General features: G+C 41.5%; 2 protein-coding genes across 3 annotated transcripts in view; one reads left to right on the top strand and one right to left on the bottom strand.

The window, feature by feature from the left end:
• The window catches only part of MSRA (methionine sulfoxide reductase A), a 389,871-nt gene that overhangs the window by 339,108 nt on the left and 23,262 nt on the right, over positions 1–27,501 (top strand). The window lies entirely within an intron of this gene.
• LOC311622575 (serine protease 52-like) lies at positions 1,669–26,393 on the bottom strand (the record flags this gene model as incomplete). The annotated part of the gene is made up of 5 exons (XM_084883832.1): positions 1,669–2,033; positions 3,305–3,447; positions 4,959–5,200; positions 5,883–6,078; positions 26,225–26,393. The coding sequence occupies 5 exons, from the start codon at positions 26,391–26,393 to the stop codon at positions 1,767–1,769; spliced, it is 1,017 nt and encodes a 338-aa protein (XP_084739958.1). The 3' UTR covers positions 1,669–1,766.

The following is a 27,501-nucleotide window of genomic DNA, read 5'->3' as shown; positions in this document are numbered from 1 at the left end:
ATGGTTTTGACATTCATCTATGTTGTACAACATATCAGAGGTTCATTCCATTTTATTGCTATATAGTATTCTAGTGTCTGGATGAATATACCACATTTGTTTATTCATTTACCACCAGTTAATGTAAATCTGGGTTATTTCTAGATTGTGGCTCTAGTGAATTATGGTGCTAAGAACATACACATACATGTTGCCTAGATTCCTAGAAGTAGAATTCCTAGGAGTGTTGAGTGATGCATTTTTAATATTTTAAGAAATGCCTACCGGTAACTGTTTACATTACCACTAGCAAAGTAGGAAGGTTCCAGTAAGTACTCTTCCTTGCCAATATTTTTATTGTATTGTTGTTGTTATTTTCATTATAGCTCTTCTGGTTGGTGTATAGTGGTATCTCATTGCAAATTTAATTTGCATGTCTCTAATAACTAATTATGTTGAGTATATTTTCATATGCATATTAGCCACTCACTTATCTGATGAAATATCTACTTAAATAATTTGTCAGGTTTTTTTCTTGAAAGTTGGGTTGTTTTCCTTCTTATTATTGAGTTGGGGAGTTCTTTATATATTCTATCACTCTGGAATTTTTTATTGCTTCTATTACACCAGTGATTACATTGTTCATTTTTACAAGACTAGTTGTCCTTCTCAATGTATATGTTGGGGTCAGACAAGGGTGATAATTCATCCAAGGTCAGCAGTCCCTGCACTGATACTAACCTTGGCAGCAGCTGTGCCCACAGCCTGATTGAGCACACAGGTTGGACAGCAAGTGCAGAGGACAGAGTTTGCCTCCTTCCATCTCTGTCACAAATCAGAACCATGCCCTTGAAACTGTGCAGGAGGCCCTATCTTTAAATTCTCTTTGTGACTATTCAACCACAGCAACTGAGATTTTAAAAAATGGGTCATGGGACCGTAGCCTGCATATTTGAATCTCTCTTGGAAGATGTATTTGGTCCCACTGGAGAAGAGAGAAGTAAAATTTAGGTGGAGAAACTATGGCAGCCCAAAACATGTTATGCTAATTTAGCTATGAGGTGGGCAAGAGGGACCCTTTCAGAACATTCTGATGTTTTGAACTTGGCTAGAGACAGATATAAAGCATCTTCTGGGGAGGTGGAGATGGAAGAGTTGTTCTTTACTGTGGAAGAAGAGGCAGCAGCTACATGTTATCCTCATTCACAGTGTATTGCTTCCCCACTGTATTGCTAGGACTTTTCTATTCAGTGGTTTCTGGGCCCTGAATCTTAGCATCATGGCCCATGATCTATGATAGCCAAAAGCAGCATTTATGGAGACTCTGAACCACATTGTAGGTATGGAAGCAAAGGAGGGCAAAGAACAAGGATCTTTCTGGAAACCAAATCTGTAGGTCTCAGGGATGAGCTACAAATGATGGGAGAGGAGTTGGAATATTTCTTATTTCAGGAGCAAAGGAAAATTGAGAGCTGCTAATGCCTTTGGAAGATGAAATAAGCTGTGGGAGGATACCTATCTCTAAGAAAGAACAGGCTTTCTGTTTCAGAGATTCCATGGAGGGATCCTCCACCCAAGCCTGCGGAGAGGACTCAGGCTGAAATTGGTAACTTACCCAAATATCCAGGGATACAATAGGCGTGGTTGTGGGTCCTGGGTTTTTTAAGCACCCCTTCAGGCACAACTAATCATATGAGAATCCCTCCTCCTCACAGCTTTCACCGTGCCCTTGTCCTTACTCCACAAATTGAGAAGGACACTTGGTTTTGAGGTAATACAGTATTTAGTCACAGGATTAATAGAAGCATCACAAAAAAGAGTAACAAGATGAGCAATGGCGATAGAAGCAAAATGAACCCAGAGTCTGGCTCATGCATGTAGGGCCTTCCTGACAGGTTGGTCTCCATATTAATCCATAAAAGGTAATTAGCCACCTTTGTGTACACTCCAGGTATATTCCTCCGGCCACAGCCCACTCCCCAGCTGACAATGCCCAACTGGTACCATATGTTCTTGTCCTTTTTCTGGCAAACCAGAGGTCCCCCACTGTCACCCTAAAAGAGAAAAGTTGTTTGGGAATAGAAGGAACAGTAAGAAGTTACTCCTATAGCCTATTGTGTAGGCACCTGGTACAAGACAAGAAGCACTTACGCTGACTTTTGATGAGCAGACATTTTAAATTTTGATTAGACTCTCCAACTACATGGCTATGTTCCCAGATCTGTGACTGTCAGAAAGAGTGACAAGCAGTTGGTCAAAAGCAATGATGGTAAGTGACAAGTCGGTCATAAAAGGAACATCCATCATCACCTTCATCTAGTTGTGTGCATTCATTTTAACATACAAAGAAGTGATTTGCTAATCCACGTTGTCTCTAAACACTTTTTAAAATTACAGAATTCTTTCAATTGTCCCTCTGCCATTTTATTTCAAACCACTTTCAGCCAGCCCATATTGCTCTTTCTGGTATGTTCATCACAGCAAAAAGTGAAGACACAGTGTCCCTCTACATTTTTCCAAGTCACGCCTCTGATTCTGAAAACCTCTGCCTGGGTCGTCCCCAAGGCCTTACTCAAGATTCGCGCTCCTCCTCTACCATGCTGTGCATTGAATCAACTTCCACAATTCTACAAGGTGGGAACTCTTAGTATTCCCATGTTACAGATGATGAAATATGAAAGGCACAGAGGGAAGTCACAGGCAATAGGCAGAGAAGCCAGGTGAGAAGCTAGGGGAGTCTTGACTCCCAGCCACTATCCTGCACAGCCTCTGTTTGGTTACAGAGCATCTGTACTGGGTTGAAGATCATCTCTCTCAAATTCACATTCAACCCAGAACCTCAGGCTTTGACCTTATTTTAAAAAGGGTCTTTGCAGATGTGATTGGTTTAATTACTAAGATGAAGTCCTATTCAATTAGGGTGGGCCCTAATCCAACACTGTTCTTTTAAGAGAAAACAAAAAAGACATGCACACAGGAGAGAAGACCATGTGAAGAGACGGAGGCAGAAGAAGTTGGAGTGATGCCCCTATAAGCTATGGAACATCAAGGATTTTAACCACCAGAAGCCAGAAAAGGCAAGGAAGGATCCTCCCCTGGAGCCTCCAAAGGGAGAGTGGACCTATAGATACTTTGATTATGGACTTCTGGCCTCAAGAGCTGGAGAGAATACATTTCCGTTGTTTTAATCCACCCTCTTAGTGGTGGTTTGTTACAATAGCCTTAGGAAACTTATTCAGGAGAGGAAAAGGGGAGCCAGTTGTCCTGGAAAGGTTGGCCAGCCCTCTGTGCAGCCCTTTTCCCATCAAAGAACCAGCTCCATTACCTGGCAGGCATCCTGCTCACCATGAAGGGTCCCAGCACACAGCATGTTCCTGGTGACAAGAGGCATGATATGGGAGCACTTTCTCCATTTGAACAGCTGGATGTTGATTTTCTGCAGCTCTTGATGCTCATCTCCCAGAGGAACTGACCCAAAGAAGCAGATGGGGAAGACCCTAAGCCCAAAGTGGTCCCTTTGAGTGGAGGTCAAGCATTCACCCCTTTGTATCTTTTCACCTCAATGACAAGGGAACTTTCCTATGGTCCAGAGAACAACCCACATGTGGAGGAAATAAGGGAAGGGTGGGAAGAATGGCCAGCAGACTCTCAAGCCCACCCTCTCTGAATCCAGAGGTCCCCCAGAACTGGACCCTACTGAGTTTCAGCCTGTGTGCACCATCTTCTAGCCCCGTGGAAATTTCCAGTCTCCAACTAGAGGCTAAAAATATGTTTCTTTTATATCCACAAGGATGTAAAGAGATCCCATAGTTTAAGTTCTGTCCTAGGGTTCACAATACATAATGGTGGGCTTGAATTGTGTAAGGGCTCATGAGGAGGTGAGCCCAACACCTAGAATATTTACTCTCCAAAGATGAGGATAATTTTGTCTTTGTACAGTATAGCTGAATCCCTAAAACATAGAAGAGCATTAATGTATATGTGCTGGATGAAGCATGAGGAACTCTATGTTAAGAAAGTGGCCCTTGCCCTAACCAGTTTGGCTCAGTGGATAGAGCATCAGCCTGCGGACTGAAAGGTCCCAGTTTCAATTCTGGTCAAGAGCATGTACCTTGGTTATGGGCACATCCCCAGTAGGGAGTGTGCAGGAGGCAGCTGAATCAATGTTTCTCTCTCATCTATGTTTCTAACTCTATTCCTCTCCCTTCTTCTCTGTAAAAAAATTCAATAAAATATATTTAAAGAAAGTGGCCCTTTTTGAAGCTCATCATAAACTTCTAAGGGCAATTCCCAGGAAATCTAATGTAGCTCTGAGCTTTGGGACCATGTGGGAATCTGATACAGCCACTGGGATAACTGCTGGGAAGAGAACCACTGACTGGAATACATTTTTTTCTGCTCTGTTGATTCTGGGGCAAGACACGTGTACCAAGAAGGACAAAGGTCATCATCTTGTGTGGCTGGGGAAAGTGGTGGGAGTTGTTTGCAGGTTGACTCTATAAAGACAATTTCACATTCACTTTATGCCTTTATCCTTGATCTGTGATTTTCAAATGTTTTAGCCACTGAGCTTTTTATCCCAAGGACACAGAACTGACAACATCAGTTAGAATAAAACTGCACAGGATGACATGGGTATGGATTTCCTTGAGTGCAGTCCATTTTGCCACCCCTTTGCCCATCAATATGTCCCTCTACACTTCTCCAAGTCACCCCTGTGACTCTGAGAACCTCTGCCTCGGTCATCCTGAGGCCCTATTCAAGGTTCATGTTCCACCATATGGACATAAAACTTGCTCCAGGAGGCCAAGAAGGCTCAGGAAGGACAGCTCCCGTGTGAACTGAGGAGAAGGTTCATCATGGAACCTTAAAGACCCCAAATCCACCAGGCAGCCTTTCCAGGGCCACCAGTCTTCGCTTCTCATTGCAAACATCAGCCAGGGTGCTACTTTCCAGAGGGCTGAGCTACAGTAACTCACTGGTAAGGCCCCATCCAGACACCCGGCAATTTCTCCATCCATGTATGTCAGTGACCTCTGAAAGGCAGATAGGGACTTTGGTGACACTCAAGTGAAATGGGGATTGGAGCAAGAGTAAAGCGATGTCATTATCCAAGATCCAGCTGTCAAAGTAGGGGTGAATAATTAGCTTGTCCACTTTCATCCTTGTCATGTTCATGGTGATATAATTTCTGTTATCGTGTATGATCTCCAAGGTAGATCTTATTTCAAAACAAAAGGAAAAAAGGGTAAGTGATGGAAGAGCAAAAGGTGAATGTTATGAGAAAAAAATTTCAACAGTCTGAGGCTCTGATCCTGGAAACTAGGGAGATGGAACATCTGGGGCCACACCCTTGGCATTGAGCCAGGTGAAGAGCCCCTACTGGGCAGGAGGACACAGACATGAGTTCCAGGTCCACACTGTTGGCAACAACTCTTGGCAAATTTACTTATAAATTTACCAACAAATGTCTGGGAAGCCATTCTATGCACAAGTAATTGAGGGAATTGTCTCTGGATTTGCAACAAGGGCTAGACTAGCTCCAACAAACACCTGGGAAGTTTTTCAACAATACTGATTGGAGGATGTAGGCTAAGGCAGCACCTCAAGAGCTGCAGCTATGCAGCCAGGCCTGGAGCAAATGCTTAGGAAAGCAAGATGCTAAGAAGTCCAAAGAACATTTGCTCTGCCATTTGGTCATACACAGCAAGATATAAAATCTCCTAGAAGGAGAGCAGTTTCTCTCCTACCTGCAAAGGGTGATGTTTAACCACAAGGATATATATTTAACCTCCTGGTAACTTTTATGACAAACCTGATGGAGGCTCCAGGAGCATACTAAGCAGGTAGGAGCAAATATTCTACCACACTGGTTTAAAAAGAAGTCTGTTTACAGTACTTACATATTTCTTTTTATAAAGCAATGGGATGCAGACAGAATCCACCACTCACTGAGAATTGATCCTCCACAGAGATGTTTCCCTTGATCAAAAATATTCACCTGCCATGGGAACTCTGTAATGTCTGCAGATTGCCCACCCAAGATTTTAAATTTTTTTGGTTCTTTAGCTTGGGTGTATATTGTTTGGCCACATGTCACTAAAAGCAAGAAGAAAGAGAGTCAGAACCCAATAGTCAAGGTTGGTTGGATTGGAATAGACTTAAAGACAATGTCCCTTCTCCTAGCCCCTCCCCATCCTAGCACAAAGATAGCATGGCTTAGCTTCAGGTGCGAAACCCAACAGACAAAGTGTGCCCCCAAGCCTGTCAATGGTGCCACAGTTGTAAGGATGTGCCTATGAAGAGCAATGGTGGTTGCCTTCACCATAGCTTAGCTTATTAGATGGTTCTCTCGCTGAGGGCCTTTGGGGAGGAGACACAACCACAAGCCTTGCGCCTGGATCTTGTTGTTGCCCTCGAAGAGGGAGAGCACATTCATTTATATGAAATTAGGCCTCATTGTCCTCTGAAAACAGGGCCTTGGTATATTGTTTTGGTGTAGAACATTCTCCTAAGCTCTGGATAGATATCTTCAAGGGCCTCTCACATGGACCACAGAGACACCAGAAATCTTATAGCCGAGGGAAACTGATCAGACCCTCCCTTCCTCACTGGTTCCTCTTCCAAGTTTCTAATTTATTAGTGGTGCCATCTTTCACCTAATTTTAATTCTAGAGATTATCCCAGTGGCACCTTGAAAGGAATAAAAATTTGGCATTTCCTATGTAATATGATTACTTTGATTTCTTTCAATGTCTTTGAAATGTCATTTGAGTCATGAGAAAATTAGGCATCATAAAATCTAGCTGAAACTGGTTTGGCTCAATGGATAGAGCATCGGCCTGCGGACTCAAGGGTCCCAGGTTCGATTCCAGTCAAGGGCATGTACCTGGGTTGCGGGCACAACCCCAGTAGGGGTGTGCAGGAGGAAGCTGATCGATGTTTCTCATCGATGTTTCTAACTTTCTATCCCTCTCCCTTCCTCTCTGTAAAAAAAAATCAATAAAATATATTTTAAAAAAGAAAAAGAAAAAATGTAAACTGTTTAACACTTGCTAGTTGCCAGGCACCATTCTGTTCTCTCTAAAACAATTGAAGTATCATGTAAACCCCATGAGATAACTGAAATTACTATTGCCCGTTTGAAAGGTGAGACAACAGAGGCAAGCTTAAGATTGGGATATCTGGCTGAGACCCAGCAGCTAGCATATGACTGAGCTAAAATCTGTAATTGGGCAGTCTGACTCCAGAATCTGTTCTCATAACCATGGGGCAAATTTCCTTCTAAGTGTTAACCATGTTTACTCTCAGGAACAAGGCAGTGACATTAAACACTTTTCACAAGAAAGTATAATGTGAAAGGTATATATATTCAAAGCATCTCGACACCACCACCCATGTGTATCATCATCCATCACATGTCATTCATCACCACTACAGCCCCAAGCCACTACCTAACCTCCTGCCTTCCATTCTTATCCCTGCAATGCCTGTCCTCTGTACCAGACAGAACGCCTTTTAGTTCTTGCTCTCCCATTTACACTCTCTTGTGGCTTCTCATTGTAATGAGAATAGCAGCCAAAGTCCTACTGAGTCTCTGTGGGCTCAGTATGATCCAGGCCCTCCCCACCTCTCTGGGCCCACCTTGCTCCTGTTACCCCTTCCCACTCCCTCTCCCCCAGCTGCACTGACCTGTCTGCCTCTGAAACATACAGAGCACCATCCAGGGGACTTTGTATTCACTGTCACTTCTGCTTGGAAATGCATATCCTTATCAGATGGGTCTCAACGTGTGTCTGGTCATCTTAGGAAGGCTTTCTGTGACCACCTACTACAGAGTCTCAACAACCACCTGCAGACCTTCCATCACATTAGCCAGTTTTATCTGCCTCAGACCACTTAACAGTAGCTGAGATTAACTTGTTTATTAACTCATTTATACATTTAATACTTTCTTCCCCCCACTGGATAGTAACATTGCTTAAGGGTAGAGAATGAATATGCCATTCTGTGTTATAAACCCAGCTCCTAAAACAGTTTCCAGCATGTGGTAGAAGTTTGATATTTGTCCACCAACACATTGAACATAATGCAAGCTCCATAAATTCTCAGGATCCAGGGAGATGAAGCCAGCATAGGTTTTAATATACAACCTTCATTTTATATATATATGCCTAAGCAACCAGTCAACTAGTTAACTGCTTGACCAGTCAACTGGTCACTATGATGTGCACTGACCACCAGGGGTAGACACTCTTTGCAGGAGCTGCTCCCTAGTGGTCAGTGCACTCCACAGCAGGAACATCGCTTAGCCAGAAGCCAGGCTTACTGCTGGTGCAGTTGCAGCAACGCTACCAAGTGGCGACAGGTGCAACGAGGTTAAGAAGAGAGGAAGAGTGGGATTGGCTTGGTGCTCATGCTGGCTTGGGTTTCTCCCCAGCTGTTTTGCTGCTTCATGCACTGCTATACATTCCTCAGGGGATGTCAGACTCCTGGTTTTGGTCTGATCCTTGCAGGCCACGCAGTATGCTATCCCTTGAGAGGTCCCAGATTGCAAGAGGATGCAGGTCAGGTTGAGGGACCCCACTGGTGCATGAATTCGTGCACTGGGCCTCTAGTCTTATATAATACTAGAGGCCTGGTGCATGAAATTCATGCAGCACTGGCTGGGCGGGGGGGGGTGTCCCTTGGCCCAGCCTGCATCTTCTCCAATCTGGGACCCCTCAAGGGATGTCCAACTGCCCATTTAGGCCCCATCCTGGTAGTATCAGGCCTAAATGGGCAGTCGGACATCCCTCTCACAGTCCAGGACTGATGGCTCCCAACATCTCGCCTATCTGCCTTCCTGATTGCCCCTAACCGCTTCTGCATGCCAGCCTGATCAACCCCTAACCACTCCCCTGCCAGCCTGATTGATGTCTAACTGTTCCCCTGCCAGCCTGTTTGCCCCCAACTTCCCTCCTCTGCCAGCCTGGTCACCCCTAACTGCCCTCTCCTGCAGGGTTGATCACCCCCAACTGCCCTCCCTTGCAGGCCTGGTCCCTCCCAACTGCCCTCCCCTGCTGGCCATCTTGTGGCTGCCATCTTGTGTCCACATGGGGGCAGGATCTTTAACCATATGGGGGCAGCTATCTTGATCTTGTGTGTTGGAGTGATGGTCAATCTGTATATTACTCTTTTATTAGATAGTATAGAGGCCTGGTGCATGGGTGGGGGTTGGCTGGTTTGCCCTGAAGGGTGTTCCAGATCAGGGTGGGGGTTCCCTTGGGGTATGGAGCGGCCTGGATGAGGGGCCTGTGGTGGTTTGCAGGCTTGCCACAGCCCCTGGCAACCCAAGCAGAGGCCCTGGTATCTAGGATTTATTTATCTTCTATAATTGAAACTTTGTAGCCTTGAGCAGAGACTAAGGCAGGCCAGGGTGGGCAGAAAGGTTGGCTTCCTCCATTGCTGGGGAAACATAAGCCTCCTGCTTGCTCAGTGGCCACAGTCATTTTTGTTGGAATTTATTTATCTTCTATAATTGAAACTTTGCAGCCTTGAGTGGAGGCCAGGCAGGCCAGGAAGCCTGGCTTCCTCCATTGCTCCGTGGCCGCAGCCATCTTGGTTGCGTTAATTTGCATACTTGCTCCTAATTGGCTGGTGGCATGGCTTGTTGGTATAGCAGGGGCACAATCACTTTGTATATTATACTTTTATTACATAGAAAAGGCCTAATATGCAAATTGTCCCGGTGACCGGTATTCAACCAGGGGGCAGGGCCAGCCGGCTAACCACAGGAAAAGAAGCCCCAGCCAGTGGTCAGCGCTGGCAACCAGCAGCTGCTAGAGACCCTGCCCATGCATGAATTTCATGCACTGAGCCTCTAATATTTATATAATGCTATGGTTTTGCATTAGGCCAGTTAGGCTCCACATGAGCTTTCAGAAGGTATTCTAGGGAAAAGCAGCAGGGAAATCCTTCCTAGGGTTATCCTTGGCCTTAAAGCTGCAGGACACAGCCAGGTAGCACCTTCAGCTCTCAGGAATGTTTCCTTACATTGACCATTCACTCTGGGAAACTCTGGTACTTAACACAGCTGTTAAACACACACACACACACACACGCACACGCACACACACACACACACACACACACACACACACGCATACACACGGTTCCTCCACATATAACTTTTAAGTTTGGGGTGGCGTGGGAGCAATGATCTGAAAGTCTGGTCCAGGCACCTCCCATCACATTCACCTGAGGAGCTTATTGAACGTGCAGTTCCCCAGCTCACACCCAGAACTAGAGAATCAGCATCTTAGGACTTGACCTTTTGAACACAGCTCCCCTGTGCTGTGAGGCACAGATACAAGAACACCACGAGAGACCTACATGCTAGGGAGCTGTGTGTCCAGTGCAGCAGCAGGACAATGGGTAGCAGAAACACTGCTCTTCCATCCTGTCCTTGGCCATGGTCTCTACTCAAACCAATGGAGAGACTTCTGCTGAGATAGTTCATAGTCAGTTCAGGCAGACCCAGTGTGGCTTTGCCCTCTGTGCTTGGTTTCTCTAAGCCCAGCTTGACCTCTGAGGTCACAATAGGGCACTGGGTGGAGCTGGCACAGTCCAGTCAAAGCATCCATCTGGTTTCCTGGACCCAAAACTTGATGGTTGTCATGAACCAGTCCTCTGAGATAAGGATGTCAATATGGAACTGGGAGGCCAGAGAAAGCAGAGTGGGAGGACTCTATACCAATCAGGGCATCTCAGATTCACTAATGTGTCAGGACAAAATTGGTGAAGACACTCTCCAGGAGAAAGGATCTGAGGCTACTGGTCCAAACAGGTCAGATCAGATACAGCAGAGTGAGCACAGACTCAGACTCCTACAAAGCAGAGCTCACATCGTCAGTGGTTCTTTACTGAGCTCTGAGCCTTAGATTACTCATCTGTAAAATGGGGATGAAAACAATACATGATTATATTGTTGGAAGGATGAATGAACCAATTATGTATTCTAGCACAGGACATGGCAAACACCAAGTCTGTGATTTTAAAATCTCTATTAATTTAATCTCTCCTAGTGTCTCTCTCTACTAATTGCATCTCTATTAATGTCTTCCAGCAAAAGAAGGCATGATGACCAGCACTTCTATGAATAAGATATGCATAAAGTACAGATCCTTTCAGAGATCAGCTGCAGGGTGCTTTTCCTTGATGCAGTTCATTCATTTATTTATCTACTCAGTTACTTAGTACTTTTTGGGATCTTTTCTATATCCAGGCTTAGGGGTGATACAAAGCTGAACAGTATTTGTTCTCTGTCTCCTAGAAGATCTCACTCATCGTGAAGAGATGTGAGCAAAGACACCACCTTAATAGAATGGGGGAAGAATATTAGTAGTGTCATAGGGAGTTGTGGAGGGACACCCAACCCAGTCTGGAAGGAGCAAGGGTGTGTGGTAAATGGGGGTGGGGGAAAGAGAGAGAGGCCATTAAGGAAGATTCTATAGAGGAAATAATCTCTGTCTGAGTTGCATCAGTCTTTAGAGAAATGGCATTGGGTAAGGACAGAAACTTTTATGGGTAGTGCCCTTCCCAAATTCATCTATTGAAGTCCTAATTCCTAGAACTCAAAAAGTGACCTTCTTTGGAAATAGGATTGTAGCAGATGTAATTAGTTAAGATAGGGTCATACTGGAGCAGGGTTGGCACCTATTCCAATATGACTGATGCCTTTATTATTAATTAATTAATTAATTAATTTATGTTAATCCTCACCCTTGGATATATTTCCATTGATTTTTAGGGAGAGAGGGAGACAGAGAAATATCAATGTGAGAGAAATACATTGATTGGTTGCCTCCTACACAAGCCCTGACCAGGGCACGGGCCAGGGAGGAGCCTCTAACCAAGGTCCTTGCCCTTGGCCAGAACCAAATGCAGGACCCTTTGGTTCACAGGTTGATGCTCTATTCCTGAGCCAAACCAGCAAGGGCTGACTGAGCTTTTATAAGAAGGGAAATTTTGGATACACACTCATACCCAAACATGGAAAATCCCATGTAAAGATTGGAGTTGTGCTGCTACATGCTGAGGAACTACCAGAAGCTGGAAATAGCCCTGGAACTGATCTAGCCCTACACTTTCAGAGGGACCAGGACCTGCTGACATCTTGACATTGGACTTATGGCATCCAAAACTACAGACAATAAACTCCTATTGTCTACCACCCAGTTTGTGGTACTTTGTTATGACAGCCGAGGACACTGACATGGCATTCTGGATGTACAAAAACCATGTGCAGAGGTACTGAGATGAACGGGAACTGTAGACACATTTAAGTTAAACCATATAGAATTACTCTTTTAGTCTAATGTTGGCAAAATCAAATAATCCAAACTAAAATATGGAGTTGGGATATTGTAGGAGGTTGAGTGGTGGACAGGGGCCAATTTATGGAATAAAGCTTGAATCGGAATAAACAGTCCTCCCTTCTATGTAACCACTGAATAATTATCCTAAGAAATCACCATGGATGTATGGAGAACAGTTATTATTACTAAAAATTATATTGTTGGGAACTGTAGTTGCAATTGTTTTCTAATATTTCATACATAATGGATTTCCATTTTAGGGGAAATGACTATGGGACTTGTTCTTCCTCTAGCTATTTTGAGGCTTAAAATTTTATCTTAAAAATTCTTGGAAGTGTTCCATCAGAATAAGTGAAGGCAGATTTAAAATTAGGAAGTTAGTCTGTGTTATTGGGTATAAGCAAAGCATTAAAAGTAATCAAGCTAATTCATATCTTTGCTCTGCCAGGAGGAGGACTGAAATGAGAGAGAAGGTCTCCTGACCTTTGTTCTTTGGAAAACATAATGAATTTGAACTCAGTAGAGCAAAATGTTGCATTGCAGCTATAAGTTTGCAAACATGGAGCACCAGATGGCATGTGTTCATATGCAGTAGAATGGGGCATAGATAGAGAATTCCTAGTATCACCCACAGTCCTGCCCAAATTAACCACATAGCTCCCATGGCCAGCCCAAGGTTCAGAATGGGAGATACAACATACCAATTATCTTCATTCAGACCCCAAAGAATCTCCAGACCTTCCAGAATATCAGTAGATGAATTCACATTATATCAAAATACATTTGCATGAAGATATATGTCCACATGGAAACCAATACACAATGTTTACAGTGACTTGACTTATAATTGCTAAAATCTGATGACAACCTACATGTACAATATCAAGTGAATGAATAAACAGTGGTGCATCAGACAACAGCAATAGTATTCAGCAAGAAGGAGTATAAGCACAGGAGGAGGAGGAGGAGGAGGAGGAGGAGGAGGAGGAGGAGGAGGGAGGAGGAGGAGTAGGAGGAGGAGGGAGGAGGAGGAGTAGGAGGAAGAGGAGGAACAGGAGAAGGAGGAGGTGGAAGGGGGAAGAGGAAGGGGGAGGAGGAGGAGAGAAAGTGGAAAGGGAAGGGGAAGTGGAATAGGTTAAGTTGTAGAAGTCAGACACGATATTCTGTATCATGCCATTTAGACAATATTCTGGAAAACACAAAACGACAGCCACAGAGAAGGAATCAGTTACAGCCAGAGCCTGGGGTTGGTGGAAGGGGATGGTTCTCAGGGACTCGGGGCAACATTTTTGGGTGAGAAGGTTCTATGTCTGGATTGTAGTGGTGTTTACACAGCCATTTGTGTTTGTCAGAATTCATGGAACAGTACACCTTAAAAAGGTGAATTACTAAATAAAAACATATTATATATCAAAACCTAAACTTTTTAAATTGTCTTTGGACTTTGTGCACTTGGAAATAGCAGGGACATGTGGCTTCCTGGCTACCTTGAAAGAATGGGGGGTTCCTGAGACAACTCAATAGGGCTGCAGTGGGAGGGGATGAAGGGGCACTGACTGGATGGGACAGGGAGGGCTGTAGCACCATCCAGGACTCCCCTCTGCCCCTAGCTCAGGGACAGGCCCTCACTCTCTGCGGTTCTAGGAAGCAGGGACACAGCCTGGGCAGCAGGAGGTCATTTGGGGTCTGGGCTCTGTATCTCTAGGTCTGGGAGCCTGGGGAGTGGGGTCAGGGGAGGACATGGCCTGAGGGCCTGTGTGGGCTCATCACCGCCCCCGTGACCTACTTGAAGGCCTGATGGCACCTGCTGCCAGGGAAAGAAACAGACACGTCAACACAAGTTGGGGGAGGAGAGCGGACCTATTTGGGGCAGGAGACGGATTAAGAAACAGACATTGTTCCCCATGGATCTTAGCTGTTTGCTTTCCCGTTTGGATTTCAGCTGTGCCCCAATTCTTCCTGTTCCAGGCTGCCTGCAGCGTTTGAGCACAAGGCTACAGAGACTTCACTGATTCCATTCTCGCCAGGAGTGCCAGGCGGGGCCTGAGGCTTGTGTTTCCTTAAGGGAACTGACCCACCTTCGATGGTCCCACGGTCTTGTCTCCTGAGAAGGGTGGGCCTAGTCTTCCTGTTCAGCATTAGCCCACTGCCTGGCCTTCGGCCTGGCCCTGCCATGGCTTTCTGAGGCCGGGTCAAGGACACTGATGGCTCTGGAGCTTTGGGCTCAGGTGATTAGGAAGGTGACCCTTAGTATATCAACTATGAAGGGGCCCAGAAGGAAATAGAATTCCACTCAGAAAGTTTAAATGAAGGCACTGTCATAACGGCACTAAGAGCTGTGGGCGACATACAGGGACCCAGCAAGTGAGAAGTAGGCTGTCCAGAGACGAACAACAACAATAACAACAAAAAAGGCCAGGGGCTAGAATAGTGTGAAATCATGAGGGTGGAGCCTCCATGATGGGATGAGTCTCATAGGAGAAAGATATAGGAGCTCTCTTTCTTGGTCAGGTGAGGACATGGAGCTGAGGCTGCTGTCCATCCTTCAGGAAGCAGGCTCTCACCAGACACCAGTGCTGTTGGCACCTTGATTTTGGACTTTCCAGCCTCCAGAATTGTGAGAAATAAATGTTTGCTTTTTAAGCCACCTAGTTTATGCTATTTTTGTTATAGGAGCTCAAGCTGACTAAGACAGTGGCCTATGCTGATATCTTTTAGTTCCTCCAGATCCAGTCTCAACTCTTCTTCATCTTGCTCTGTGTCCTGTGACTCCTGAAGGGGCTCTAACTATAGGCTTCCTTGCTCTCTTGCTCTAATCTGCCTCTGGCCCAATTATGTAAAACAGGGGGCAGTTCCAGAAGATTGAGGAGGGAGAGAAGTTAGGTCACAGGATGTGCTCTCCCTGCTGGACCCCATGTGTTTGCTGTCTGTGGGTGGTATAAGCTCCATACTGAGGCTCATTGTGACCTACATCACCATCGTTTGGGGGTTTGCCTAAACCAGTGGTTCTCAACCTTTCTAATGCTGCGACCCTTTACTACAGTTCCTCATGCTGTGGTGACCCCCAACCATAAAATCATTTTCGTTGCTACTTCATAACTGTAATTTTGCTATTGTTAATAAATTGTAATGTAAATATCTGTGTTTTCTGATGGTCTTAGGCTCTACAGCAGTGGTTCTCAACCTGGGGATCACCTAAGACCATCGGAAAACACAGATATTTACATTATGATTCATAACAGTAGCAAAGTTACAGTTATGCAGTAGCAACAAAAATGATTTTATGGTTGGGGATCACCACAACATGAGGAACTGTATTAAAGGGTCACGGCATTACAAAGATTGAGAACCACTGGAAACTCTGTTCACTTTGTACCTGTTCCCTGTATGAAGGAACCTCTCCTTCATTATCCAGTTTGAGTATGCCCTCTGTTTCCTGGCAAGACCTTCACAGGCACAAATAGGGAAGGTAAACATTCTTCCATAATTACTTCCAAAAATCACTATAAGAAGATGCTGTTGTTCTATGTTCATGTCAATAAAGTAAAAATGTTTTTATTTTTTAAAAACATTATTTTTTAAAATATGTTTTTATTGGAGAAAGAGAGAGAGAGAGAGAGAGAGAGAGAGAGAGAGAGAGAGAGAGAGAGAGAGAGAAAGAGAAAGAGAAAGAGAGAGAGAAACATCATTGTGATAGAGAAACATTGATTGTCTCCTGAATGCATCCCAACCAACTTGGACAAGTGCCCTGCTCCAGAATTGAACTGGCAATCTTTCAGCGCATGGGATGATGCTCAACCAACTGAGCCACACTGGCCAGGGTGTAAAATGTTTTAAAATACTATACCTTAGTATGTAAAACCACAGGTTTAGAGCTGGAAGGAATTTTATAAATCATTTAGATGACTGCCTTCATTTTACAGGTGAGGAAGCTGAAGACTCATGAAGCATTTTTTTCACTATTGGAAAGGGCCCTAGAGTCCTTTACCTCTCAGAAAGAAACCTCCCTCCTGGCTTTCAGGCCACTGGCCTTGGTCCTGGCCTCTGGGGCCACCAGGGAAGCCTGACCCTTTTCATGAGGAGATAGATACTTGAGGATATTTGAAGAACACACTCTCCCCAAATAATATTTTCTAGGCAAAATGTAGCTTTATAGATTCCTTCTAAAATTCTGATTCACACCTGCTGGCCAGCACTGCTAGATACTCTTGCCCCAAAATGAAGGTACTTTGTCTAAGATTGTGTTGTCCAACATGTAGCCACTGGCCACAAGTGGCTGTTTAAATTTAAATGAATTAAATCCAATTCCTCAGTTGCACTAATTTCAAGTATTCAGTAGATAGCCACAAATGGCTACTGGCTACCATATTGGATTTGCAGATTTAGCACATTTCCATTACCATAGATTAGAACATTTCCATTTCCACAGAAAGTTCTACTGGATAGCACTAGAGTAAGAAGGGAGTTTGATAGGACTTGTATGTCCTTTGATTTTATAATTTCCTTTTATTAATGCAGTAAAGTCATCTTGCTGGCCCATAGGATTAATAAAAGCCTAAGTACATTTCATATAATACCATCAAAACAGAGCTCTCCATTAATATTCTTATATCCTTTATTATTACCATTTGAACCTTTGTTATAGGAATTGACTTTCATTCAATTTGGGCTCTGCATTTCAGTTTGTTAAAATAATTAACTTAGACTCTGACATTTGAAATACTGTTTTCCTCTCCCAGCTTTGTGTCATGCTTGGGCTTCATTAGCATGTCCTCCATATCTCTTGAAGCTCATTATGCAAAATATTGCACTGGGTAGCTCACTCAGAGAGACGTGTCACTTCTTTAAGGTCTTAGAGCATCTATTATTCTTGGCATGCCTGTCACTCTACTGCTGTTCCTGACCCTTCCTCCTGCAATCTCTATTTGAAATTGCTGGTAGATTTCATGGTTTTTACCCCACTGAGCCCATAATTCTTGGAGGCAGTCCCTGCCAACCCAACACTCAGCATAAGCATATTAGTTTTCCAGGTGGGACCCCTTTTCTTCCAGGCAGACCAAGAATTTTTGACTAATGCTTGAGATACAATGTCTTAACCAGTTTTAAGTTCACCGAAGAGAACATTATACAAACATTATTTTAACCAAAACATGGTAATCAGAGAATGGGGCAAATGCTTTGTTGACATCTAGAAATACCATAGAAACTGATGGAACGATCAACTGGAGTCAGACAGACCTGACTGGAAATGCTAGATCTACACTTCTGAGATTGAGTGACATTCAGAAAGTCACATGATCCCTCTGAGGACTCAGTTTCTTGGTGTGTAAAATAGTTATGATACCTATGTTGCAGGGTTGTTGAGGAGATGAAATATGTATTTATAAACATATAAAGGTCATTCTCTGGAAATTTTATAAACTATTCAAACAAATTAATAATCTTTGAAAAAGGTCACTGATCATTCTGGGGCCAGGGCAGATTCACAAAAGTACATGAGATTAAAATTCTCATTAAATAATATCCTTTTCTCCTTTTCATAAGAAGACTTAACAATATTTATATGTAGGGTGTACTTAACTATGTGTCAAGCTGTATATATAATATACTAGAAGTCCAGTACACAAAATTTGTGCACTGGTAGGGTCCCTAGCAGCTGCAGGCTGGGCCTCCTTCCCTTTCCCCAGCCAGCTGACCTCCCAGACAACCTCCAAGTTGAGGGGACAATTTGCATACTATGCTTTTAATATATGGAATATGATATATATTATACAATATACATACTTTATATTACTGTATGAATATACATTACATATCTTATTTTTATGTTGTATGATTTATTATTTATTTGATCTGTATCTAAAAATCCCCCCCCAACTGAGTCCTTAGGCAATCTACTCTTTGTCATTATAATTTGTATTTCTAGAATTGCATCTAATTGAACTCACACAGTGTTTACACTCTCTGTCTTTCCCTTTCTTCTTACACTCAGCATACATATATTGAGATTCATTGTGAAGGTATCTTTCCATGTGTTTACCCATTCACCTGTTGATGGACATTGGGATCATTTTTTATTTGTAACCATAGCACATAAAACTCCCATGGAACTCATGTACATGTCTTTGTAGGGACATATGTTTTCTTTTCTCTGCAGAAATATCTAGGCATAAAATGGCTAGATATTTGGATAGGTGCATGTCTAATGTTTTAATAATCAGACAGACTCTTTTCCAAAGTGGTTGTAACATTTTCCATGATCATCAGCAGCAGCATATAAAATTGTAAGTCCCTCCACATCCTAACCAATACTTGGCATGGCCAGTCTTTTTTTTATTTTAGACATTTCAATAGGTGTAGAGTGGTTTTAATTTACATCTCCCTGATGACTAATGATGTTGAGGACCTTTTCATGTGTTTATTAGCCATCTGCATCTCTTTTTTGATGACATGTCTCTAAATCTTTTGCCCACTTTTCGTTGGATTGTTATATGAATATTTAGTTTTGAGACTGCTTTGTATGTTGTAGATACAAGTCCTTTATCAGATGTCTGTTTTGCCATGTTTGTAGTCCATCTTGTTATTCTCTTAACAGTGCCTTTCAAAGACAGAAATTCTTAATTATGATAAAGTCAAATTCTTCAAGCTTTTCCTCTATGAATTGTGCCTTTGTTTTCATATCTAAGATATCTTTGCCCAAGATTAGAAGTTTTATAGTTTAAGGTTTTACATATTTTTAAATATATTTTATTGATTTTTTTTACATAGAGGAAGAGATAGAGATAGAGAGTTAGAAACATCAATGAGAGAGAATCATCGATCAGCTGCCTCTTGCACACATCCTACCGGGGATGTGCCCACAACCAAGACACATGCCCTTGACCAGAATTGAACCCGGGACCTTTCAGTCCCCAGGTCGACGCTCTATCCACTGAACCAAACCGGTTTCAGCAAGGTTTTACATTTTGACCTATAGTCTATTTGATTTTTATATGTGGCATAAAGTATGAATTGAAGTTGAAGTTATTTTTTTTGCATGTTCCAACACCATTTTTTGAAAAGTCTACTCTTACTCAACAAAATTGATTTTGTACATATATTGAAAACCAATTGTTCAATTAAGTATGGGTCTATTTCTGAGCTGCCTATTTTGTTCTTTTAATCTACTTGTCCATCTGTATGCCAATATTACACTGTTTTGATTACTATAGATTACTAGATAAATAAATATTTTTTTCACTCATTGATCAAACACTTATTTTCTGCCTGATATGCATCAGCCACTGGATTAGCTTAATGCATAATTAATATCTTACAATAGACATTTTATTCTGTTTGGCAAATTAATTGTAACAGTTCACCTATCTCAAAATTTGTACTCAACTAATACATTAATTTTTAAATAAAATGATAAAAAAAATAGCCCTTTAAAAATGTTTGCATGCACTTATTTTGGGATAATGGGGTTTAAATTCACTGCCCAATCATGTTGACTTCTTGATAAGTCTTAAAATCAGGGAGTGTAGCCTGTGAAAATCAGTGAAAAAATTGTAAAACCTTCTCTAGAGTTAAATCAGGTACTTAAATGGTTCTTTTTCATCATTCAGCATGAATATTCCCTGTATGTCTCTAAAGTTTGAGTTTGTTCTTTATTTCAAGGAGGGAAAAAAGGCAATGAGGAATCAAAACCTGTTGTTTCTGGCCCAGCCAAGTTCATGTAAAACTATCGCACAGGAATTGAATTTTCCCAGCAGCCTTCATAAGAGCCATATGGCTCCATAACAGTGATCTGCGAGCATCCCTGGGAACAGGACTGCATGGCCTTCTGGGAGGGGCTATAGGAAGGATCTAATCAACATACAAAATTGGTTGGGAATACAATTGTTTTTAAATATCTCTTTGGAAATGTGGGCTTTAATAGTTTATATATTCCCTCTAGCTTATTAACCACTTTATAACCTTTAGCAAAATCAGGTGGTGTAAGTTCTTCAACTTTGTTCTCTTTTAATGTTGCACTTGGTTATCTTAGGTCCTTTCACTTCCATATGAATTTTAGAATCAGCTTGTCAATTTCTGTAAAAAAGCAGTCTTCTGGCATTTCCATTAAGATTAAATTTAATCAGAAAATTAATAGGGATATTTTACAACTTAAAAAGATTGTCTTGCAATCTATGAACACAATATAGTTCTCAGTTTATTGATTGATTGATTTTTATTTCTCTGAATAATGTTTTATAGTTTTCAGTGTATATGTCTTGCTCATATTTTTTAGATTTATTCCTAAGTATTTCATAGTTTTATAGAGTTGTTATAATATTGTTTTTTAAATTTCACTTTCTAATCATTCACTGCTAACTTGAACAAATACAGTTGATTTTTACACACTGATGCTGCCACCTTTGAAAACTCATTAATTCTAGTCTCTTTTTAGTAGTTTACATGGGATTTCCTACATAGATGATCATGTCATCTGAAAAGAGACAATTATACTTCTTTGTTTCCAGTCTGTGTGTCTTCCCTCTCCACCTTTCTTTAGTAGAACTTGATCTCCAGTAGGGTGTTGAATACAGACATCCTTGACTTGGGAAAGCATTTAGTCTTAGTTGTAAATATTTCATACAAAGTCTTTGTCAAGTCTCCTTCTATTCCTGGTTAGTGGAAAGTTGTTTGTTTGTTTTTTAAATCAGTAATGGGTGTTGGATTTTGCCAATGATATTTTTAAACTAGAAGATGATTATATGAATTATCTTTTTGAGTCTGTGAATATGGTGAATTACATTGATTTTTTACCTATTAAATCAACCTTGTATTCCTGGGATAAATCTATTTGATCATTATGTATTACCCCTTTTATATAATATTGGACTTAACATGCTAAAATTTTCTTAATAATTTTTGCTTTTGTATTTATGAGGGATATTGGTCTAAGTTTTCTTGTAATGTCTTATATGATTTATGCTATCAAGGTAATGCTGGCTTCATAGAATATTTGGAAGGCATTCCATCTTCTTCAATTTTCTAGAAAAATTAGTTAGAACTAGTATGAATTTTTCTTGAAATTTTTTTTTATAGAATTTGCTTGTAAAATTACATTTTTAGTTTTTCTTTTTGTGAAAGGGTCTTTAATTACAAATTCAGTTTGTTTAATAGACATAGGGCTATTAAGATTATCTATTCCTGAATGAACTTTGCTAGCTTTTGTTTTACATGACATTTGTCTATTTTATCTAAGTTGTCAAAGTTATTGACATAATAATCCCTCTCTTCTCAATAACCATAGAATCTCTAGTGATTTTACTTCTCTCATTCTTGATATCAGTAATTTGTTTCTTCTCTCTTTTTTTTCGAGCCATTCTTTCTACTAGTTTATCAATTCTCTTGATCTTCTGAGTGAACTTTTGATTTCATTGAATGTTCTCTGCACTATTTCCTATTCAATTGATTTCTGCTCTATTATTATTTTCTTTATTTGGCTATTTTAGCTTTGCCTTTCTCTCCATTTTAGTGGCCTCTAGTTGGAAGATAAGATCATTAGCTTGAAACTGTTTTCCTTTCCTCATATAGGTATTTAGTGCTAAAATTTTCTCCTACTACCTTTGTGGAACCTCACAAGTTTTGATATACAATGTTTTCATGTTTCACTTAGTTGAAAATTCTCTTAAATTTCTTTTCGATTTTTTTCTTTGACATATGGGCTATTTATAAGTGTGTTGTTTAGTTTCTACTATTTGGATATTTTCCAGAGATCTGTTATCAGTTTCTAATTTCATTCTGTTGTTGTAAAAATTCATACTTTATATATCTTGAATACTTTTGAAATTATTGAGACTAATTTCACAGCTTAGAATATGGTCCATTGTAAATGTGTTGACTGCACTTGAGAAGAATGTGTATTTTGCTATTGTTGGATGGAGTGTTCTATAATTGACAATTATTCAAGTTGGTTGACTGTGTTGTTTAAGTTTTCTATATTTTTACTGATATCCTGTCTACTTTTTCCACCACTTACTGAGAGAGCAGTGTTGAAATATCCAGCTGTAATTATTCATTTGTCCTTAGCAATAGTCTTTGTTCTAAAATCCTCTCTGTCTTAGATGAATATAGTCACTTCAGTTCTCTTCTATTCATGTTCATAGTATGTATAATTTACGTCATTTCCCTTTCAGTAATTTGTATCCTTATACTTAAACTGAATTGGTATGCAACATAGAGTTGAGTTGTGTTTTTTTAAGCTAATCTATCTCTGACTTTAATTAGGCTTTAAATTTGAGGTAATGATTTATATGGCTAGGTTTAAGTCTTCTATATTTTTATTTGTGTTCTATTTGTCCTACCAGTGTTTTACTCCTCTTTTCATTTTTTCTACTTTTCTTTTAGGATATTGAATATTTTTTGTTCCATTTTATCTCCTTTATTGGCTTATTAATTAGCTATATATCTGTGTTGTATTATCTTAGTGTTGCTTTAAAGTTTATAGCAAACATCTTAAATTTATCACCATCTACTTCATTGCTATCACACACTATAAGTACCTTCAAACAATATATTTCTATATATTTACTTCTGATCAGTATGCTATTACCATACATTTTATTGTATACATGTTATAAACTCCCCATACATTGTTATTATTTTGTAAATAGTTATTTTTATTAAAATAATAAGAAAAATATTTTATATTTACACACATAGTTACCATTTCTAGTGTCCTTCATTTTTTTTGGTTAATTCACATTTCCATCTGGTATTACCTTCCTTCTGCTTGAAGGACTTCTATTAGCAATTCTTGAGTGCATTTCTGCTAGTGATGAATTCATGCAGCTTTTGTTCATGAAATATTTTTTATGATACATGCAATAAAAATATGGTTCACGAAACATATTTTTATTGTATGTAAAATGCTAGATTGACATATTTCCCCCCAGTAATATATAAAGATGTTGCTTTATTGTCCTTTTTTTGGTTTGTGTTGTTTCCAAGGAAAACTCTATTATCCCCTGAACATAATATTTTCACTCATTTGTCTACTTTTAAGATTTTTTCTTGGTTGCCAGTTTTAAGTAGATTTTTATAGTGTGTAAAATTGTGTTCCTGCAAAATAAAATGCCCAAGTCCTAATCCCTGATATCTGTGGATGTGAGCTTATTTAGAAATAGAGTCCTTGCAGATGTCTCCAAGTTAAGATGAGGTCATGCTGGATTAGGATGGGCTCATGAAGGCAAAAGTGAGCAGGGCCCACAGTATCTCCAGTAGCTTTGCATGCAGGCAAGAGAAAACACATTGGCTAAGAGCGAGGACTGGACATTATCTCTCAACAGGTAGTGATTGAAACCCCATTATTTGGTGAGTTCCCTGATGGAGCTGGTTTCCTGGGAAACAAGCAGAGAACAAAGCTTGAGCCCTGGGTTTGGTCCAGGATGGAGTGGAGAGAGGAAGACAGGCAGTGAGAGGCTGTGGTGTGAGTAGCAGGGCCTTTAAAGTAAGCCAGCCTAGAGCAAGTGCCCTTAAATTTCTCAGCCTGAGTTTACTCATTTCTAAAAAAGAGTTAAAAGGTGTAAATGACAAGATTTTCTGAAAATATTGTTATTGAAGAACAAAAAAGCTCTAAGTAATGGAAACCAAGAGAGGTGGGTAGAAGTGGGAGAAGCCCTTGGAGCCACTTAACCCAACTTGCACAGAAGAAGACACTGAGACCTCAAAGACATCAGGGACCTTACTATGAAGGGACTCACCTCCTACAGAAAGAGTCTGGGGAGTAAAGTTTCCCAGATTTCAGTCATTACAATCCTGGAGAGGTTAGGAGGACCAGCCTGATGTGGAGTAGCAACACCAGCAGGTGGCACACAGAGTTGTATATGTACCTCTCCGTTTGGTTGGTAGGAGGACAAAGTGATGTAACACTTAGGAAGTAAGTCCTTAGTTCTCAGAATTTATTAACTTGTAAAGACAATTTTCTCAACACATATTTAGACTGATTGAGTTCTTAATGTAATCTTTAACCCCTTTTAGGGAACTGGCTGATTTGGTTCCACCTGTTTCAGCCTTGATCAGATTCCTTGTTCATCATCACAGGCCTGTCTGATTTCAGGACCATCAGTCTCCTCTATTTACCTCTGGGTGAGTAGGGATTCAGAATTCCATGTGAGTGCTCAGGGGGGAGGGGAAAGAAATTAAGGAAGAAGGTCAATATTGAGATTAGATCTAACATTCTTAGAAGACTTCAGTTCTTCCCTCTAAACTGAATCAATCAGTCTAATTAATTCCTGAGTGAAAGCACAAGCGCAGGACCCGCCTCACCCACTCTGTCCCATGTGGAATTAATGAAACGGGAGTAGAGTCTCTGTCATCCTGTGCTCAATACCCTCGCTGGCTGGGAACAAGAAAGAATCAGGGCATAGCTCAAATACAGAAGTGGGAAAAGAAACAGGCTACCCTCCCCAGGGAGAACTTTCTATTTCCTAATGTCTCCTGCCCCAAATAGCTCTGCTCCTCCCGATTTGTGTTTATGTGCTAGGCTCCTTTCTCTTTCAGCAGATGCCACCAGACTGACAGTGTCTGAAGTAGGTCAAGAGAGTGGTGCTGAATTGACACAGGCCCTCCAGCTAAGTCGTGGCTTATCCTCACCCCCCAGCCCCCAGTTCCCTGGCATCTCAGGCTGGCCCCTGACCCCCAGATCCACAGGGATTTGGGGAACCCCTGTTCCAGCTCCAGGGCCCTGGCCTTGCAGGTTTCAGCCCTCTTGGCTGGAATGACAGAGTAAGGTAGATTTTTATATCTTCAGCACTTTTGGTGTCTCCCTAATCATGAGCCCTCTCATTCCACTCTAGCTCTGATTAAATTATCTCGGAGGCCATTCATCTGTTTTGCACAGAAGCCAGAAAACCACACTTCTCTTCTAATACTTCCATTGCATTGGGGGCTTTTTTAAACAGACAGACAAGAGCTAAGTCAGGGCTCCCCTATGCACCAGGTGACAGTATTGGAATAGTGAGTAAGGAATAGGTTTTAGTGCCAAGCAAACCTTAATTCAAATGTCAGGAGACTGAGACTGAGAGAAAGAAATGGCTCACCCAGTGTAACCCAGTATAGAGAAAAATCTAATGTTAAACCACAACCTGACAATTCCTACTCCAACCCACTATTTGCTACGTCATTTAAAATTTGCATTACCTATGAGTATCTCTCTCCTTCCTTGCTAACCTCTGTTAAGGCTCTAGATTCAGATTTCTTCTTTTCCTCCAGATGCCTTTAAGAGGATAGCAATGACATGCTATGACTAATTTTTCAGGGGGAAAACATTGTATTGAAGATGGTCATCAGTTGTGTTGAAGCAAAAATCCTGACGGGTACAGTGAACTTGGGAAGGTGGATATTGACAGAGAATTTTGCTTTCCAATGGATTAAAAACTAATATCTCCATTTTCACTTCTGGGTAGTATGTCACAGGTTATGGTAGACCAGTACTCCCACTGTGTCAACAGAAAAACCTGAATAACTTTTTGGAATCACAGCATAGGAAAGCTATGAGACCAGTGAGAACTAAAGGGACTAGATATTTCAGAGAACCAACACTGTTACAAAATGAGGCGATATTTCCAAGTTTCCTAGAGGTTTTTGTCCCTCCTCTCCCCTGGGGACATTTGCCAATTGTGAGAGCAGGCTGAGACTCAGACTTGGCTCAGAAAGAGGCCATCCACAGGAGCAGAGAGAAACCAGTAAAGCTCTCAGGTGTGGTGTGGGTCTAAAGGAGAAATGGGAAACTTAAGAAGCCCCAAGAGCACAATTTCAAGCTGAATGAATGACTGGCAAGAAGCTAGGCTGACATGCACTTAAAGGGCAGAGGAAGTTGCCGAGCTGTCTCCAATGCTTAGGGAAGAAAGACCCACCACAGGAGGGAACCTGCCTCAAGATCACCACGCCTGTCCTCCTCAAGACAGGAGCCAAGTTGAAGTTCCTGAGGTGAGAAGCTGGAGATGTAGGTGGGGCACCCAGGTCTCCTTCAAGGCTGAGGAGTTTGAGACCAGCCAGACTCTCAATCAGAATAGCAAAGGCCATACCCGGGAAATAGGGATCAGGGAGAGAAAGACTGAGTCTGTCTGAGGTCTGACTGCAAAGGCAGTCGAACCCAGCTGATCCCTGACTGGATGGAGATGATGAGCCCTTTAATTTATCAGCCAACAGAGGACTGGGGACTCTTCCCAGGAGGAAGCAACAGTCTGTGGATGGAACCTCTTTTCCTTTTCTTTTCCTAAATGCACAATGTCAAGTATTTGAACTGATTCCATTTAATTAAAATTTAAAAATTAGAATTACTAACCTTACAAAGAAATAAGAACATATACCTCACAGGCTAGTATAGATGAAAAAGAAAACCAACTATGTACCAGTAGGTGTGTTAAATATAAGAATGTAAAATAATAGAAAAAAAATTATGGAAACACTCTCCAGAAAATGGCTTGTGAAGCTGTACTCCACTCAAAACAGACTGCAAGGCATTAATAGAGACAGAATTACCTGGGATTCAGACATTACCACACCAGATATGGAGCTTTAGATGACCCATAATAAATATGTTAAATAGAATAAGGGAAGGTGGACAGAACGAACAAAAAGATTGAAAACTTGGTGAAGTTAGCAAAACAAGGTAAGATTTAGAGAAGTTAAATACCTTGCAAGTGACATGGCCAGAACCAGGACATGCTTTTCCCAACTGCAACAAGTTTCGAGGCGAGAAAAGGTAACTTTCTGTGCTGAACCACACTGGCTTCTGCAGATTTGAGTTCCGCTTTCCTCATTTCTTAAAGTATTTCTTCAACAAGTAGTCAGCAGTCAACAGTGAGAACTTCAGGGAATAGAAGTTTCTGAGACAGCACTGCTGGAGGAAGCCAACTGGATTCAAAAGTCGATATGAGACTTCCCGGGCTCATGCCATCTGCTCAGATCCATCCCTTGTTCTGGCTACATGGTCATTTGGGAAAAATGTGTGCTCTGAAATTATCTAATTCTAGAGGCGCCTGGAATCCACCAAGAATAAGCATTTTATCCCCCCCTCTCTGTCCCCACCCAGTAGGGCACTAGGAAGGTCTGTGATTCTTCTTTGACCCATGATACTGGAAGATTCCTGATCTCATTTGCTGCTTAAAAACCCCCAATAGTTGAGCTC

This window comes from Pipistrellus hanaki (genome assembly GCF_964339955.1).
Source record: "Pipistrellus hanaki genome assembly, chromosome: 5".
In the NCBI taxonomy this organism is placed as follows: domain Eukaryota; kingdom Metazoa; phylum Chordata; class Mammalia; order Chiroptera; family Vespertilionidae; genus Pipistrellus; species Pipistrellus hanaki.
The sequence above is the reverse complement of the archived record's forward strand: the minus strand, read 5'-3'. Positions and strand labels throughout refer to the sequence as shown.